General features: G+C 46.6%; 1 protein-coding gene across 1 annotated transcript; it reads left to right on the top strand.

The window, feature by feature from the left end:
* The first annotated feature begins 5,393 nt into the window (after positions 1-5,393).
* On the top strand, positions 5,394-9,743 carry LOC127769944 (cytochrome P450 89A2-like). The gene is made up of 3 exons (XM_052295602.1): positions 5,394-6,877; positions 8,119-9,126; positions 9,199-9,743. Exon 1 carries the CDS (start codon positions 5,415-5,417, stop codon positions 6,858-6,860), a length of 1,446 nt encoding a protein of 481 aa, XP_052151562.1. The 5' UTR covers positions 5,394-5,414; the 3' UTR covers positions 6,861-6,877; positions 8,119-9,126; positions 9,199-9,743.
* The last annotated feature ends 10,439 nt before the right edge of the window (positions 9,744-20,182 follow it).

Here is a 20,182-nt window from a genome sequence, read left to right as displayed (position 1 = left end):
TGGTGACAACTTTGTGTACACATAATATTAATCAAAAGCTGTGCATTCGCATGGAGAGAACACACAAATGTTGCTAATTTGGATACTGAAAATGACAAGGTTCATAGAAATGTTCCTATATCGATCCTGACAGCGACAAGGTTCAGATAACTGTTCAACAGGTCAAATTTCAGAGCATCGTATATGAAACTCAGTACATACTGAATTTCCATTGTGTCAAACTCAGAGCATAAATTTGATAGCATATTATACTCACTACATAGTGTCAAACTGAAATTCCAGCACAACACCACTGAGTATTCTTTCCTGCATGCTGTACATACCCTATATACTTCTGGACATAAATGCAGGATATACACCACAGTGAAGTACATCAGCACATACAGCAGACATACCCTTGTTCAAGTCAGGCAATTTTGCTACAATTGCAAGCATACACAAAATAACATGATGAAAATTTCTGAAAATGCAACCTCTATCAGATAGTATAAATTAGACAATACTATCCAGATTGAAGAAAAAAAAGAAAGCACAATTAAGAAAGCTTCAGATGTGAAGGAATTCAGAGCATGTAAACTAAACACTGAACAAATCAGGATTGGACTTACCGAAATTGCTCATGCGGAGGAATTCTTCGTCACCTACAGTCCATACTCTGGAGGAACTGCTGATAGAAGCTTCGTGTGAGAGGGGATCCAGTGGCTCGCTAGATGTCAGCTTCTCCATGGCCTCGGGTGCCTGAAAACCGGAGTAGCGTTGTGGAGGGCGCGCATGGCCGTCGGGCGGCGGTGGGGGCCGCGCATGGCCGCCAGGCGGTGGTGGAGGGCACGGATGGCCGCCGGGCCAGAACTCGTCGTACCGCAGAAACGGCATACCTCCGCCGTCATCGGGACACCACGCCCCGTGCCTTGCAAAAGGGAAAAGGGAGCTGCTGCCGATGAAGAGGACGCCGCCGGCGAGAAAGAGGGTGCCGCCACCGAGGAAGAAGGTGCAGCCGCCGAGGAGCGAGGGCGCGGAGAAGGCTTCGCCGCTGAGGAGCGAGGGCGCGGAGAAGTGCGCGGGAACATTTTCCCTTTGCGCGCGTGAGAGACTGCTTTGCGCGCGAGAGAGACCGACGAGGAAATATTGGGAACAAAATCGCTTCCTGTTTGTGAGGAACGATATATCCGGACTGAAGAACCAGAGATATTGGGATATCAGTTAGAGAATCTGTTGGATCTGTTTCTTGATCAAAATTCCCTAAATCATAGGATAGGGAATTGGAAAAGGAAGCTGTTGGGCATGCTCTAAGGAGGTGCTCGTGGGAGTCGAGGTTGGCACCACGGATGCCGGGGTTGTCGCCGGCAGAGGCGCGGTGTTGGCACTGCCCGGGTTCGGCCTCTAGAACTGTATCATCCTCGCCGTTGTAGGTGTAGTCATCGCCCATGTTGTCACTGTCGATCTCATCCGTTTTGAACTCCTGGGGCGGCTGCTCGCTGTTCACGGCTTGGCTTGAAGCTCGCCGTGAAGCCAGCCAGAAACTCACTAGCTGTGAAGCCAGAGCTGTTATATACCCAGATATCTGGTTAGACGATTTTGCTAAACATCTGGCGACAGATTTTCCCCCCCAAAATCACTCGGATTTCCTTCCCTTAGATTAGTATCTGCATGATTTAATTAGTGGCTGTGATGCCTTTCCTTCCCACGTACGCATGAGGCTAGCAACATCTAGCTTGGCACATAATTGATGAGTACATGCATCACACGTCGATGCGGCTAGGCAAAGAGATTGAAGAAAATTACATTCCTATATAACTAAAATTACATTGGTAAATTCAGTTGATACGATATATAAGTGCACTATAGTTTTGATAAAAATATTGCGTAAGTAAATATGTATTTGTTATTTCCTTTAAAATATAAAATTACAGTCCTATATAACTAAAATTACATTTGTATGTTTTATTTGATATGGCATGTAAGTGTACCGTAATTACACTATAGTTACACTATAATTACACTATAGTTACAGTGTAGTTACAGTGTAACCATAATGTAATTACAGTGTAACTTTTAGTAGATGGGTTGGTGATATTTTTTTCTTACAATGTAAAGATCTAACAAATAAAATATATGCAACATATGTTGATACATGTAAAGACTCTTCTAATCAAGTGATCAAATGAGCCTAATCCAACATGAATACTGAGCTTAAAACGCTAGCAGAAAATTGGTTGGATTGAGTACTGTGCGAGAATTGAGCGAGATTACCTTCTTCATGCTGCTGTCGACGTCGAATGTGGCCGTGGTCGGTGATGTGTCGCCACTGCAGGTGTGGTGGGCAGTTGGGCACCTGCGCGCTGCCGCCGTCACATTTTTTCTCCTCTACGTCCCTTCTCGCTACTTCAATTTTTTTTCACCTCGAGCTGTTCTGTCACATTTTTTCTCCTCTATATCCCTCCTCACCACTTCAAAATTTTTTTACCTCCAGCTGTTCTCTCTCCCTCTCCTGGTATTTTGCTCTGTTTCTTTCCTCTCTCTCTTTCTCTCCTCCTTCAAGCGGGAGCCGGCAGCGGTGGGTGACGGCTGGGAGCAGGCGGCGACAGGTGATGGCGTCTCAGGTGGTGTCGCCCCGCGTGGATCTGGCGCTGGGACCTTTCCTCACGAGGATCCGGCACTAGTGACGACAGTGGGTGGTGGGGCGGCAGATTCGGGTTGGCAACAACGGTGGGCGGTGGGGGTGGCGGATGCGGTGCTCCGATGGTAGGCGACGCGGATCTCATAAACGACGGTGGTGGGCTAGTATTTAGGATATTTTTATTTTTATTCTGGTCACCGAATTTATTTTCGCATAAAGACGGTATAAGTGACCGCATGCAAATTCGCTACCCGCATGTGAAATTCTGATTTTCACATACGTATTGGCGCATACAATTGTGTTGGTCGCATGTAACAATCACTTCTACCGGTATGTAAAAACGATTTTTTTGGTAGTGGCTGGTGACGTACGTGGGCAAGCCATCTGTACACGTGATCTACTTACTCGTCGTTTACAGCACAGTGCATAGCTCATATTTGTAGTAATATTGGATGCACCTGCTCCCACTTTAATTTCGGTACTATGTGGAGTATATATGATTGTACACTTATATCATCCATGTTGTCATATCTCGTGTCGATCATCAAGCACCTACTCCACTGGTACCTTGCTCAATTTACATAATTGATCGATACTCTGTCGAGCAGACTAATAAATATATATTATCCTATCGTACAATCGCCAATATATATCGCTGCTCCCACTAAATGTTAGGCGCTAATGCTTTTCTTTTCTTAGCTAGGGTAGGTTGAAACTCTAACTCAATTTAACTTATCAACGCCACGCAAAACGAAGTTAGTCGTTAGTACATAAATAATTAATTATTACAAACTTTAAAAATATGTTTATTTGATATTTAAAAAAATATTTTATATAAAACACACGGTTTTGAAAACGTGTTAACGAAAATTAAGATTGTAGTTTCAAGTTGAAGAAAAGAACTAAGCCAAGCCATATTGTCACCACAATCATTTCTGGCTATTGAATAGTAATTAGTTGTGCATGAGGTTTTCTTCTATTTCTGAAAAATTATATATCTCTCCATATGGCGCACCCAGCATGCATTTTGCCAGGCCTCAGATGGCCCATAAATTGAATGCATGGAGAAATTACATAAACATTTTCAATATTGAGCCACACAACAACCATATATAAAATATGACCAACATACATATGTGTCTTTTTATTTATAGCCAATGCCCCAATGATACCATGTTTAGTTCTTCTGTTGGCGTACAGCTAGGACCCTCTAAAAAAATAATCTTTTACTAATCCTTTTATCATGAAGGATTCAAACCAACGTACAAATTTAAAAGATATAAAGTAATTTTATATTTCTTATGGTTATCTCTGAACTTAAGGTTATCCAAAACAATACTCCCTCCATTTCAAATTGATCTACATAGTTTTTTTTAGATTATTCTTAAATGATCATCATATTTGTGTTCATTCATTAAGTCTATTTGTTATTTAATTTGTGCATTGGAGTAAATGGACATTGATGCATGTATCCATACACACAAGTATTTATAACCCACATGCAATATCTTGATTTGCTACTGACGAGGAAATAGTGGAGATGGTGCATGCATCGAGTTTGTTGCTAGAGTAAATATACTATGAGAGAGTTATTAGCTTTTTTTTTCTTAATGTACCTATGAAATATGTAGATTAATTTGAAATGGAGAGAGTATATTCTCTTGCAACCACACATTTCTATGTACAAAGTCGTATAATAAATATTAGTTTATTACTTATGATCATCTTTACATGAGGCTCTAAAGACTTTAGCACCAAGGCCTCCGTTTCTTCACCAATCATGTGTAGAAAAGCAATTAAACCAGTTGAACTGATCAGAAAATATTTATGAGTGTTAACGACTGTTTTCACCTAGCCTCTATGAGAAAACCTGTTAATTGAAGAAACCATATATAAATATTTATAAACTTTAATGGCCTGTCAAAAGTATAATAAATAAAATAAAATACTATAATCATAGGCGTTTAGGAAAAATAATCCAATTTTCATCCAGTATATAAACGATAATGCTCTTGGTCGGTCGACCGACGGGGGAGCAAAAAAATCGGGCGCTCCCCGGCCCCGCCCCGATATTGTTGGCCCCACCACATTACCTGTCCTCACCTGCAACAAATCAACCACATATTTTGTAAACTCTCTATTAAGAGAATTTGGTTTATTTTTTGTTGCACTAAAAATATTTCACCTAGTGTACTCACAATGTTTCACTATGTATAGATCTAATGTTGCAGTGAACGAAACATTTCATTGCAACAAAATAACCCACATATTTTGGAACCCCTATTAAGGGAATTTGGTTTATTTTTTTGTTCCACCGAAAAATGTTTCACCTAGTGTACTCATAATGTTTCACTATGTATATATCTAATGTTGTAGTGAACTGAAACATTATTTCGCTATTTGCTGAAACATTGTTTTTATATAAGGTGAAACAACACCTGATTTAAACGAGTGAAACATTTTCGATCTACTTAGTGAAACAATTCCGATATACCTGGTGGAACATCGTGAAACATTTAAAAATAATTCAATAATAAGTTAAAAAAAATTCGTCGGAATATATCCATGTGTGGTCTTGTTTTGAAGATTTAATTGCAACGAATTTAATGGTGTAATCAGATCATGATTTGGATAAATAATTTTAAAAAAAATCAGTTTAAAGTAGTTTTGCACGTAAATCGGGCCGATTTCCCCTGTTCTCCGTCGGGCGACGGACGTGTAGTCGCGTCCGTATATAAATGCTCCCACATATACTCAATTCCGAGCGTCACTGTACTGTGCCAGTAGGAAGAAAAACATGATGCTGCTTCTTACTCTCCTCGCTACCCTCTTCTTCTGCCTCGCCGTCTTCCGGCGAACTAGCCGCCGTGCTCCGGCAGCCATCCGGCAGCCAACCGTTGAGATCCACGACGCCGCCCTCGCCCGCTGCGCACTCGTCGACTACGCCGACGCCTTCATCGACCGCCCGGCCATACTACCCTTCACCGGGCCGCCGGGTCGCCGCCGGAGCGACAACCTCACCACCGTGCCGTACGGCCCGCAGTGGCGCGTGCTCCGCCGCAATCTCACCGGCGGGATCCTCCACCCGTCGCGCGCCGGCCTCCTGGCGCCGCTGCAGCGGACGGCCGTCGAGGCCCTCGTCGCGGGCATCGCCGCCTCCCGGGTTGGCGGCGGCGGCGGCGACGGCGACGGCGAGGTGCTCGTCCGCGACGTCGTGCGCGACGCCCTGTTCCCGGTGGCCGCGCGGTTCTGCTTCGGCGACGGCATCGGCGAGCGCGACGTGCGCGACCTGCAGCGCGTGCTGCGGGAGTTCGAGCTCGACGTCGTGGTCGAGGGATTCGGTGGCTCGATGCTGGCGAACCTCGTGCACTGGTGGCGGCTCCGCCGCTTCGTCGCTTCCGGCCGCCGCCAGGCCGAGGTCTTCCTCCCTCTCATCACCCGACGGCGGCGGACGCAGCACCGCGACGACGCCGACAGCGGCGTGTTCCGTCCTTACGTCGACTCGCTCCTCGACCTACGCGTCCCTGTGGGAGGCGACGACGCCGCCGGCGAGGGCAAGGAAGAGCACCACCTCTCCCATCGCGCGCTCACCGACGACGAGATGGTGGGCCTCGTGTCGGAGTTCCTCGGCGGCGGCACGGAGTCCGTCGTGTCGTGCGTCGAGTGGACCCTCGCGCACCTCGTCATCGAGCCGGAAATGCAGGACAAGCTACGCCTCGAGGTCGCCGCCGCCGAAGCCGACCGCCACGGCGGCGAACGCGGTACCACGCCGGCGGCGTACCTACGCGCCGTGATACTCGAGAGCCTCCGCATGCACCCGCCGGTGCCGCTGACCATGCGCGACGTCCGCTCGCCGCAGGCGGTCGAACACCTTTCCCTGCCGGGCGGCGGCGCGCGGGTGCACTTCATCCTCGGAGACATCGGGCGGGACGGCAAGGCGTGGACGGATCCCGACGAGTTCCGGCCGGAGAGGTTCATGGTCGGCGGCGAGGCGGAGGGGGTGGGCCCGCTGCCGGGGCCGAAGGAGGTGAGGATGATGCCGTTCGGCGCGGGGCGGAGGTATTGCCCCGGCATGGGGCTCGGGGTGGCGCACGCCTGCCTCTTCGTGGCGGCGCTCGTGCGCGAGTTCGAGTGGGCACCGGCGGCGACCGGCGGCGTGGACCTGACGGAGGTGAACGGCTTCTTCAAGATGATGCGGACGCCGCTCCGGGCGCGCGCCACGCCGCGACGCGCGTCCGCGTGACACGCTGCGGCATCTATGTACGTGATGCTCAATCATATATATATATACTGTATGGACTATGTACTTCTAATAATTGCTATGCAGTGTGTGCTTCAGCATACAGTACAGTACAGTAGTAAACTAGTATTCCCTCCGTATTTTAATGTATGACGTCGTTAACTTTTTGTCCAACGTTTGATCATTCATTTTCTTAAAATATTTTATTCAAATATAAAAATATTTATATCATTCTTAAAAACATTTGATTATAAATCAAGTCACAATAAAATAAATGGTAATTATATGAATTTTTTTAATAAAACAAATGATCAAACGTTTATCAAAAAGTCAACGGTGTCATACATTAAAAGGGAGTAATATGCTATGTGTTGCAACGTCTACACATCTATACTACTTTGAAAATATAGTCATCCTCCTCCCTCCGTACCGCACACTGTACGAGAAAATTATGTAATAAACCGAGCCAGCCCACACCTCCTAGTAAAAAACTGAACCGTACGGACTTCGTCCATTATGAACATAACTCAAACCAGATAAAATACAAACAAGACCATATACGGTGGCCTCTTACCAAATCTAACAAAACCGACTTAAATATCCTAATTAATAGATATATTTGTCTTATTCGAGTTTTATCTCTAATTGCTAATGACAGTTACTCTAATCTAGACCCATGCCGAGGCCAAGTTATATCATATTGGCCATCATCCATATCAACCTTTATTGACTTAAGCTCTATTTCAAGCCAATATGGTGTCCAGCCGATGCGCAGTCCGACTTGAAGATCAACTCTATTCCACGCCAAATCCGCTTCAATCTTGTTCTCCCTTCTCCGAATCTGATGTAAAATTCCATTGTTAACACATATCTTAGTGCTGATTCACACAAAATTCTTACGAATTCTATCATCCCATGATGGCTGCTAGTGCTAGACAATTAGGAATGGGCCAGCTCCCATTTAGTTTGTACTTTTCTACTAGAATTTAAACCAGGGGTATAGTAACATCAGCATTGCTCATGTTCAAGGTTATTAACCTCGAAGGTCCACCCCTAGATGAAATAGAAAGGATTACACCCACTCTGTTATGCAACTTGACTTATGAACATTAGTGGAATGAATGAAAGAAGCACATCTTTCATCTGTCGGCCGAATTTTATCTTACTACCATCAATCCATCTATGAGCCCTCAAGTAACTTCTCTTATCATTGTTTATACTTAATCAATCTTGCGCAATTCTCATGATTTTACCTTTTCAGAGTATGGTCAACCTTCTCCATCCATTAGTGCAACTGGTGAGCCGATCATCTATGCCGCGGCCTTACTGCCTTCGGGGGATATCCGGGCTCCATCAATCATATATATACTGTATGGACTATGTATGTCTAATAATTGCTACGCAGTGTGTGCTTCATTTATCAACCCTATAATTCACCAACTGATGCTTACATCCTTCATATTTCATTCATCAAATCGAACGGAGGGAAATCATCCGACTCTTCAAGATCCCACGGTACCGGCGCACACGGGGTCACGCAGTGGGAGAGAGATTGCGCGCACGCGGGGTGACCGTCCTAAAATCACGCACGCCAGCGAATCAATCGCCGCCCCTCCGCAACCTTTCCTCCGCACATCACCACGGCCGCGCGCGGCGCACCGCGCCCCCGTCCCGTCCGCTGCCCAGATCGGCGCCGTTGCCCGCCCCCGACCTGACGCTCGCCCTCCCGCACTCCACCACCGCCTCCCCCTCTGCCCACCACGGCGCCTTATCCTAGCTCTCTCCACACCCGCGGTCCCCCCCCCCCCCCCCCCCTCTCCCTTTCAGACGCCACCGCCGATCTCCCTCACAGCTATCGGCGTTGATACTGCCACCGATCCCCGACCGCCAGTTCGTCGTCACGGTGACTGCCAAGGGCCAGCTTCCCTGCAAAACCTGATGACCGCCCCGCCGCCGTCCTCGCCTTCCCCATCTGCCGCCCACCTGAGCCACGTTGCCGTGCCCCCCCCCCCCCCCCCCCCCCCCGATCTGCAGCGGGAGCGAGCATTCCGCCCTGCCTGCAATAGGAGGCTTCCTCGTCGGAGAGCAGCACGTGCCGGCGTCCTATGCCGTGGGAGGTGTCCCGTCCATGGCCGCGGGAGAAGAAACGCCGCACAGCCTCGGCTTTGGCAGCCTCTTCAATGCTGATCTCCTGCAGGAGGCGAACGGGAGCAAGTATCAGCAGCAGAAGCTGGGTGATGTGCCCTCGTCGCAGCTGCATCATCTGAATGTGAGTTACTCCACAAGAACAAGAACCCTGAATTGAATCTGACATTTACCATTGTTCTTGCATCATTGACAGCCTGCAGATCGACCACAAGCCGGCGATTCGAGCGGCGTGCGGCGGCGACGAGCTGGCGACTGCGGCGTGGCGCCAGTGCGGCTCGGCGTGCAGCGGGGCGACGGATGGAGATTCGGGCGAGCAGGAGCAGCGGGGCCGCGGCGATGCGTATCGCAGGTGTGGGGTGGTGCGATGTGCGTTGCGGGGAGACGACGTGCAAGGGGCCGTTTTTTTCACGACCACCATTACGGTCTTTTTTAAGTAGTAGTCTGAACATGATCACATTGGACCACTTTTTGGATGTTTAATATAGTGCATGCTGCCATGTACCAGCAGGCATGTGGAGAAGCATTTGTCTTGATAACTTGCAAATATGTGAAATATCAATTGAGGGGTTGTGGAGCATATATAGAAATTGAGGGGTAGTGAAATATGTTTTTGCAGTAATTTAGCAAATGTTCTCTTTAACAAGTGAAACTCATTTGTTGGGGTTGACTGGGTGTAATGCAACTGAACGAATCTAGACAAATATATTACGATTTTCTGGAAACTGTTTTTCATCAAAATATTACTCCCTCCATTCCATAATATAAGGAATTTTAGAGGGATGTGACTAATCCTAGTACCATGTATCTTGACAGAAATATCCAGATACACGGTCTCACATCCCTCCAAATCCTTTATATTATGTGATGGAGGGAGTACCTTGCATTGGCCATATTACCTTCATAGTGTCATGTTGCTCAACCAAATTACCATGTTTTCATCTTTTCTTTTTACATGATGTTCTGCTTATTTTGCTCTATGGTAGTGATTATATGCAAGTACAACAGTAATCATATTACTAGAGATTACTAGATTGTTTATGTTTCCAAAGAGCAGCAGCATACGAATAGAGATATTTAGGTATATATATGGTCTCTGTATCATATAGAATAGTTTTCATGTATTCAGTGGTTAATATTGTGGCAAACCGTTAGGCTGAATCTGGACCTGCTTGAAAGCTTGGTCCATAGATCAGAAAGGGTTTTTTTGGACCCACGAAAAATACAAGTGTAATATATTTACCGCGGTGTAAAGAATTTCGATGCTGTCAATATAAGAAAAATAGATACTCTACTCTTTCTTCTCTCTTGGGCTCTTTGACAGTAGCAATGGGTAAGGAAGCCTTATGGCATCTAAGGTAGGTAATTTCTTGTGTTCGCATTTAGCTCCTTGAACAACTTTGTATCATTCGATACCACTAAGCAGTGGTTAATCCATCATACTAAGGACAGTGCCGAGCAAGGTCCTAAGGTAAGTAACCAATACAGACCCACTAACAGGTGGAGTCCAGGGTAGCGGTCGGCTTAGATTCGGAGGTGCTGAGGGGATGGCGTATGAGGAAGCGGATGGATCGAGCTGCTACACCCCCGCACTTTCTCGATGTGCCCTGCTGTTGGCCGCTTCGCCATGGCGGCGGGGTGATGAGATTCCTAAGTATATCACAAATGCTCAAAGTTATATTCTATATTGTACCGATTACCAAATATTTTTTTTATTTGTTTATGACCACAACAAATTAATGGAATAATTCTCTACCATTTTTTGTCTTTTTTATGTGGACATATATTGCTCACGTATATTGTATATTGAAGTAATCGATGGTTATGGATTATTATTTTCAGGCAAAGTATATTGTATATTGAAGTAATCAATGGTTATGGATTATTATTTTCAGGCAAATAATATTATTGTTACTATTATTGTTATCTGCCTACTTTAAATTGATATACGGCATTGAATCAATTTGAACCTTGATTCAATGGATTGTACGAAAATTATTTTCCTTAACATGAGATTCTAATATTTTTATATAATAATAATAATAATAATAATAATAATAATAATAATAATAATAAAAATAATAGTGTCGTAGCGTTAGCACGGGCATATTACTAGTATATACAATACACTACACTAGTACTCCCATGTACGACGGCGTTGATTTTTTTACCAACTTTTGATCATTCGTTTTATTTAAAATTTTTGTCCAAATATAAAAATATTTATATTATTCTTAAAGAACATTTGATTATAAATCAAGTCACAATAAAATAAATGATAATTACATGAATTTTTTTAATAAAATGAATGGTCAAAAGTTTGTCAAAAAGTCAACGGTGTCGTACATTAAAATACAGAGAGAGCAATATGCTATATCATCTACACATCTATACTACTTTGAAAACATAGTCATCCACCTCCCTTCGTACCACACACAGTACGAGAAAATTGTATAATAAACCGAGTCGGCCCACCCCTCCTACCTAGTAAAGAATTGAACCAGCCTACCCCTCCCAACCCGTATTACTCCAAATCCTGTTGCATTGCACGGGGCATAGCACTAGTCTAGAAAAAGAGTAGAGTACATGCATATACACTATTCATAGTTGGATTGTTTTTATGGAATTGCTATCACTTGATGGAAAAATGGGGTGAATTTCAGTGGAATCCTCTAGCATTGGATTCACATCATGATTCATGATGTCCTTTTCCTCCAGCTCCGATGAGATGGTGGTACACGGACCAGAGGAAGATCAAGAGGGGGGAGTTCATTGGCCATAGAGGACGACAGTGGTGGGTGATGGAATGAACGGACGGTGAGTTGGTAGTGGCATTAGTGAAGTTGCGGGGATATGGAGGCCAGCAGTGGGGGTTCTGCCGGAGATGGGAAAGACGGTGAAGCAGGGGAACTCGTCAACACCGACTTGGACAAGATGGAGGAGGAGGAGGCAAAGCAGCAGGTCTCACCGATGCTGAAAAGGCCGAGCGCTGGCATTGGGTGGTGGTGGTAGCTAGCAGGCGATCGGTGGAGGAGGCAGTTGGAGATATTGGGAAATGGGGAATAAGCATCGCATGAATGGAACTAGGAGGATGGCGAGTAAGGAAACTTAGGTTGAAGAGGGTTGGATGACTCTCAAACCGAATCCAAGTAATGGTCTAGAAAACACATATGGTGACGCTGGTTATTCTGTCACATGTTACATAGCCATCCTTTTCTAAAAAAATAATGCAATACGCCTACCCCTTCCTCCTTTCGTCAATCCGGATCCAATTAACATTTGCAACAACAACTTCTATCACCGAATCCACCACTCCCACTGCTCATGCTATCTTCCAACCATGCATCATCGACAGTGCCATGTCCGCTTGCTTGTGTCTGCCGCCCATCGAGTCATCGTCTTCCGTACTATCTCTCTAAGCCCAAGAAAAATCCCATGTTCCACTCCCCTGTTAACGCCAAAATTTGGTAAGCCTGAAGTCATCATTGGCTTAGAGTCAGTATAGGCTTCAAAGTTCTGGAATCGGTCGATGAGAGTCGTCAAATTGCAACCAATCGTGTTCTTGGTGGAGTCGAATCAATTAAAGGAAATTTATCCAGAAGAGTCCGAGTTCATGGAGGATGCGGCATGGCAAGTTATCTATTAATTAGAAATAGTTTGTTAGTTTCCTTTTATCTTTAGAAAAGTGTGTTTAGTGTCCTATAAGGACTTTATGTTTTCCTTTTATCTCTAGGAAAGTTTTTTTCTTGTCCTACAAGGACTAGTATCTACCCATGAGTATAAATATGTACACCCGGGGTCATTGTAAATTATCTCTCGATCAATAAAACTACTTTCGGCGCATCGCCACCCTCTTTACCGAGGTTTTTACTTATCATCCGACGGAACTTGGCACCTGACGCGGGGCTGCATCGGCTTTTGATTTCCGGCGAAGGGGTAAGTCATACGTTCCGCCAGCCTTGGTGAATCTATTGGCTACGTCGGTGTTGTTCCAGGCTGCATCGCTTCGATCTCTTAGATCGCTCTGGTTTGGTTGATATATTTGCCTACCTGATATCTCAATTCTATCTCTATTTGCATTGTGTTCAGAGACGCATCGGTTTAGTTGGGACTGCCTCGGTTAGGTCCGATCTTCTGTCTTAGCCGATATATCTCTACAATCGCAATGTTGTTATAAATAGATTTGTTATATCCATCACATTGGACAGATCTATCGGCTCATCGAGTATCAGATTATCATATACAATCTCGTGCTGCATCGGTTAGGTTTGACCTACTAGATTGTTGTTGATAATATAAATCTTATTAAGCCGATAGATTCATGCTAGTGTTTTATCGGGGTGCTAGCCGATAAGTTATTTGGACGTTGCATCGGCTTATAAGGATTATATATACATATAAGTTGGATTTAGCCTATGATAACAAAGGTTTCATTGATTTATCTAATCTTGTGGATTTTATGACATCGGACCTCCAGCCGATGTATGCTTTAACCATCGAATCAACACTTATTCTATCATATCATTGCTAGCCGATTGGTTTCTAACGTTCTACTAGATTATATTGTTTAATTACATTAATTATTTTCAGCCGATCATCTTTATATCATTATCTACATTGGACATATAGCCGATAGCTCAAAACCCTATCGCTATCGGCTGGTATTGGCATCGGTTGGAACTACTCCATCGGCTTGTTAGCCGATCGACTGTTTTATCTGATGTTTACATATCTTATCAGTTGCAGGATCAAACTGACTGGCACGCCTACATCTCATCAAGTTTTGGACCTGCACTGGAGCTAAGCAAATCTCCCAGGCAGTGTGTGTTTTTCGCGTCAACATCACCCTCCCCCCAAATCCCGTCCCACTACGACCGTATCCCAGATACCTAATTTGTCTACACCGCCTCTGTTTTTGGGTAAATACCAGAGAAGAAAGAGTTCTTCTTCTATGCTTGGAATCAATTAGGGCCCTTGATCAGTATTGATCCAACGCACAGAGAGAGATAAGGTACCTGGAAGAAAGCTATTAAAAGGGTGGGCCAGGTATGGAAGGTGGAAGGTTAAAATGGCAATTGATTATCATTATTTTTTTGGGTAAAGGGCAAAAGCGTCTTCTCTAGTACTCCCGATCCGTGTCCCGATCCCGATCCGTTGTAGGTGTCGGTGGACTTCTCTGAGTCTGTGTGGCGGAGGGGAGAACCGGAGGTGCACGACGGGATCATCCACCATCGAAACTCGGCGCCCAGCACCGCGAGCTCGCGGCGGACGTCCCCGCCGTCGCTCCTCCGTCGATCCGTTCCAGGCGTCGGTAGGCCCTGAGAAGACAGTGTGCGGAGGGGGAGAACCAGAGGCTCCCGGGCTCGCCGACCATCGGAGCGTGGCGTCGACGACCGTGAGCCCAGCGCCCAGGACCATGAGCTCGCACCCGTTGTCCCCGCCGTCGCTGTGTTGAGCGCTCCTCTGCCGATCCGTTCCAGGCGTCGGTGGGATTGGAGTTGGAGGTGGCTGAGGCGGAGTAGGAGAGGCGGTGCGTCGGGCCGACGCTCCTGCGCCGCGCTGAGGTCGCTGCTCGCCAACAAGTACCTGGCGATCGCGTCGGGCCCCGTGGCGTGCGCGCTGATATGCGGCCTCGTCGACCTTGGCGGCCACTGCGCCGCGCGCAACATGCTCGAGAAGCTACAAACGTTTCAGCAGGAGAAAGAAAAAAAAACAAGAGGAAGAATAAGAACGTGTGCGAGAGGAACCTACATGAAGTACCTGCTAGTCGCCGCTGCCGTAAAAGTCCTCCGCTCGCTGAGGCCGCACACGCCCGCCGTACGCGCCCTCCGTCGCAGCATACGAAATCAGCAGCCAATCACCGTCGCCGCTGCCGTCGCATGCGCCCGTAGCGCCTGCTGGTCGCAGCTGACGTACGCAGCAGCAGGTCGCCGTCACCGCCACCGCACAAGCCCGTCGCGCCAGCCGGTCGCCGCTGTCGTACGTGCTGGCTCGTTTGATTAGGGTTAATCTTGAATGTTAGCTGATTTGTTAGGCACTGGTCGGGGTTGGAATTGAGCAATTACTAAGCTATCCTTGTTAACAGAAATTTTTGTTCCTAAATTACCTTTTATAGATTAACGGTGGATAACAAATCATTAAGAAGGTACTTGGGTACATTTCAAGCACAGTAAAAGACCTCAGATGACTTGAGCTTCCAAAACGTGGCTTAAACTTGGACTTTTAGAGTACATATAAGTACTCGCCGAAAGTTTATGCTAATCAAGCCATGTCCATATCGAAGAAAGGTGTGAGGGACCTCGTTGTTATTGAGGTTGGTGGTTAGCGCACTATAGGAAGGTTACCAAAGTCTCAGCGGGGAAGAGTCCGATGCGCGTGCACATCTTATGTTCGCATCTTTCTCACCCGCGTGCGTGTCCTCTGTTTATTTTGAAGGCAAATTTTGCTGTAGGATATCACGACTTCGTGGTTTTAGCTATAGAACACCGTGCGAAGTAACTTTTGGGGAATACACTATCAAATGTTGATATTTACTGGTGGACATCGCGCTCATTAAAATAATAATTTTCGGTTGAAAAGAAGAGAGAAATCGCGTGAAATATCAAAAATACCGTTGGGTGCACATGTCAGCTCTCCTATCTCTCTTCTCTTCTCTCTATCGTCCTCCTTCCAGCGTCGCAGAGGCGAGGCGGGGCGCGGCCGCAACGGCCGTGTGGGCGGCACTGCAAGGCGAGGCGGCGAGGGGAGGCCTGGTGCTGGTGCGGCGGCCGTGCGGGCGGTGCAGCGAGGCGTAGTGGCGCGGCGGCGGCGGCGGCGGCGGCGGCTCGCCGCCGCCGCGCGTGGTGCGTCCGGCTGGGCCTTGCGGCGGCCGTGCGGGTGGCGCGGCGGCCATGCGGACGGCGCGAAGGTCGGGTGGGCGCGGAGGCGGCAGCTCGCGGAACAAGTGCTGGACAAGCTTAGGTGCGAGCTGAACGAGCTGGCGCGAGCCGCCGCCGGACGCACCCCGCACGGCATCACCGCAAGCCGCCACCGCCGCGCCAGCACGGCCGCCGCGAGCCCCAGCCGGACACATCCCGCACGGCGTCGCCGCGAGCCACCGCTGCAGCGCCACTACGCCTCGTCGCGCCGCACGCACGGGCGCTGCACCCATGTTGGACCTCCTCTCGCCGCCTCGCCTCGCAGTACCGTCCGTGCTCCTCCCTGGTGCTTCCGGTGAAGTGGCGCGCCGTGAGCACGGCGAAGACGAGCACCGCGACGGCGATGCCGACCTTGCCGATACTGGAAGTGAGGCCCTCGAGGCGCTCCTGCAGCGGCGTCGGGTCGGTGTTCTCCCTGGTGATGGTGCGCATCATCTCGCCCCACGTTGTGTCCATGCCAACGGCGGTGACCAGCATCTTGCCGTAGCCGTCGAATCGTTTGCGCCCTGGCTGTGGTAGCTGACAGCGGAGACCGCGGCGACGAGGAACACGGCGAGGAAGATGCTGACGCCATCATACCAGCCGTCCTTGATGCCGTGCTCCTTGATGCCGAAGGCGAGGGAGATGACGGCGCAAACGAGGAGGACGATGAGGAAGACGTCGGCGAGCGCGTCCCAGCGGAAGAACCCGGCTTGGGCTTCGGGTTGGTGTTCGATCCGAACGCCAGCGCGACCCTGAAAGGTGGAAGATAGAGAGAGAGGAAAGAAGAGATGAGAGCTGATACGTGGGCCCAAGAGTATTTTTTGACATTTCACGTGATTTCTCTCTTCTCTTTAACCAGAAATTATTATTTTAATGAGCACGGTGTCCACCAGCAAATATCCAACATTTGACAGTGTCTTCCCCTAAAAGTCATTTCGCTGGTGTTCTACAGCTAAAACCACAAAGTCGCGATGTCCTATAGCAAAATTTGCATATAGCAAAATTTGCATATTTTGAAAGGAAGGTAAAACCTTTACCTTTTTTTTATATTGATAGAGAAGGAGCAAAAACCAAAGCACAAAATATTTGTAGAGCCTTGGCAAAAGCCATGGTCCACCAAACTAGGTCATGGGTGCACTATTCTCCTGAGTGGGTGATCTATGTGAGCTTGACAACTCCCGCCTTGATCCAGGCATGTACCTCCTCCTTTATCTTGTCAATGATGGTGGCTAGCATAGTGGCGATGTGCTGGAAGACCCGAGCATTTCTCTGATAGCAGAGTTCCCAAGCGACCAGAATGATCACCGACCGCAGAGGCTTTCTTGGGTTATGTGGTATTCAGGTGACTCGATGCCACCATGTACTCTTCCACTGATGCACAGTCGTTCCACTCATGCGTCCTTAGATCGGGACCCATCCAATGTCATCTCTACGCCTAGATCCTATTCGAAACCATACATCTTGCCAACAAGTGCAAAGCTGTTTCTAGTGAAGCGTGACACAATGAGCAGATCCGCCGATTTGCCTAACCTCTCTTTTGCAGTCTATCAGTCGTCCATACTCTATTCTGAATGATTAACCAAGAGAAGAATTTGCATTTCAGCAGAGCCCAATACTTCTAGATTATCTGGTTGAAGATCGTTGTTTCTGCCCCTAGAAACTGTAGTATGTAGGCCAACTTCACCGTGTATATTCCGTTGGCTGTTAACTTCCAAACAATAGTATCTCATCATGTGCTTAGGGGACCTACTCTCTGTATTATAGTCCACAGCTACACGTACGGACGTACCGCTTCATTGCCCTTTATTTCTTTCCTTTTCCATCCTTTCGACCCATTTCCTAGCACAACCATTTCTGAGCGCGCAGGCCCGGCCCTGGGGAGGGGGGAGGGGTTGCTCTAGGCCCCCAAAATCCATAGGCCCACTCCTATCTGTTAAAGAGTAGGTCCAATCCGTGCCATGTGCGCGCTGTAGAGTCCGACGGTTCACGTTCCAAATGCGAGACTGATACGAGTAGGGATTTCGCCGCACTGATATGAGGCTAGGGGACACCGTACGCCTCGAGGTCCGTGCAGCATGCCGTCACGATCCGCCACCTCCGCATCCGGCTAGGTAATCAAGTCGATCTGTACCTGCAGGCAGGTATGGTCGATACTTGCTTTCATGGTTGACCTGCTCACCTGCTGTGAGGAGAAGATCTAGAGATTCTTATGTGGCTGCTTCCTGGGGCAGAACTGGGCCTGGGGCAGCTTGGGCCCAAGCGCTATATATTTTTAAGATTTTCTCAACCTTCCATGGTCCAGCCCTACTCGTCCTGGGCCAGCCCATGCGTGACCTTTCTCAGCTCCAGTCTTTCAGTCCAATAGTAAACCCATCACAGCCCAATAGCAACCAACCCTAATCCCACTCCCACCGTCCCCACGTAGCAAGCACCAGTTCGGCTCAGTATAAGTTTTTCAAGCATTCAACACTTTTGATTAGCCTGTGACGCACCTATATTTGCATGCCTTGTCCGTCTCTTCAAGATGTAATAGGATGGCAACTCCTTGATGTTGTTATGGTCCAACACCTTCAATGCGTGGCGGCATAATATCCCCACAAATTCAAACTTTTTGCATGAGTAAGAAACTTAGCTGAATCAAACTTCACCAAGAAACTGTGTTCTCCATGCTTAGCTGAATCAATAACCTTGTATTCAGAAATTGATAAGGTGTGATTGTTGTTGTACAAACAACATCCCATCACCATATCATATTCTTCTCTGAAAATTTATAAAATGGCAGGTGTATATGCATTTGAAGCCTGTATCAGCATACACACTTTTGGCAGTCTTGGAGATGTTTGGCTTGCATAGGAATCGCTCTGTAGTTTAGCATGCCTTCTATCCCCTATTGCTCTTTCAAAATGCTTGAAAAGCTCTAATAGATCAAGCCGCACATGTAAGTATCTTTTCATTAGTGCATTCAGACTCTCACTTCTTTGTGTAGATTTCATATCTACACAGAATGTTTGCTGACCATAAACCAAAGCCCACTTCTTGTTCTCAAACAAATGATGTAACCATTTGTTATCACTCAATTTGTACTCTATCATTTTCTTCGATGCTGCTATGAACTCATCAACTTCTTCAAAATCAAAAACGCACTTGCTATAATCTTTCTTAAATATTTTTCAATCTTGGAAAACGTGGCTCAAATGCACCGCAACATTTTGATATATGTGCCAAACACATAAATGGTGGGTTGAATTAGGAAAGATTGTTCCAATAGCATTGATAATGGCTGCACATTGATCAGTTAATATTGTCTTTGGCTCTTCACCTGACATGGTTCTATTGAAAGTCTCAAACAACCATTCAAATGTTGACGTTGTTTCATCGTATAACAATGCTACTCCAAAAAACAACTGTTTGCTTGTGATGGTTGACACCTACAAAAAGAGCAAATGGCATGCCGTAATTATTTGTTCTGTATGTGGTGCCAAAGCATACCACATCACCAAAATAATCGAAATCCAATATTGATCTTGCATCTGCCCAAAATATATTTGTCATCATCTCATCTTCATCAACTTGTATTGCATAGAAGAATGAAGGATTTTCCATTTGCTTCTCCTATAGGTACTGACTAACGGCACTTGTATCTCCTTCTTGGATTGATTTCATATGCTTTGATTGGAGATAGTTTTTATAATCTTTTCTTGTGAATGTAAGACTTTGTTGTCACCTCATGGCCCAGTTTGGGTCTAACACCTGAATCATTTAAGATGTCAATCTGAGCCTTTTGAGCTTCTGTCATTCTTCTCTGAGAACGCAAAAAATGTGTTTTGCTTGGAGTTATGAGTTCATGATTATGCATGTTTGAAAAGCTAGCAACAGCATATTTCCCGGTAGAAGTGATCTTGATGATCATCTCTGCCATACAACCCACTCTTGTATCAGCTCACTTTCGCTGGCATGCATCTGAAACCTTCCCTTGAGCATACAAATTCTTTCGTGCAAATCACATTTGTTGAAGATTTATCATGCCAAAAATTTCTAATGCTAAAGCCAATATCTCCTGCATACCTGTTGTAGAACTCATATGCTATATCTTCATTATCAAATTCCATGCCAATTACTGGCTCTAACCTTTTGACACAATAATCATTAGTGGTGTTTCTATTTTTGTCTTTGACATCTCTCATTTCTTGATGTACATAACCAAGAAGTAACATATTCATTATTATGTTAGCGCTAGTTTTATGCAGGAAAAACACAAAATTCCCCCGATTGTTCATGTTT

Source organism: Oryza glaberrima, chromosome 4, assembly GCF_000147395.1.
Source record: "Oryza glaberrima chromosome 4, OglaRS2, whole genome shotgun sequence".
In the NCBI taxonomy this organism is placed as follows: Eukaryota; Viridiplantae; Streptophyta; class Magnoliopsida; order Poales; family Poaceae; genus Oryza; species Oryza glaberrima.
Note: the sequence above shows the minus strand (reverse complement) of the source record. Positions and strands in the feature narration are given on the sequence as shown.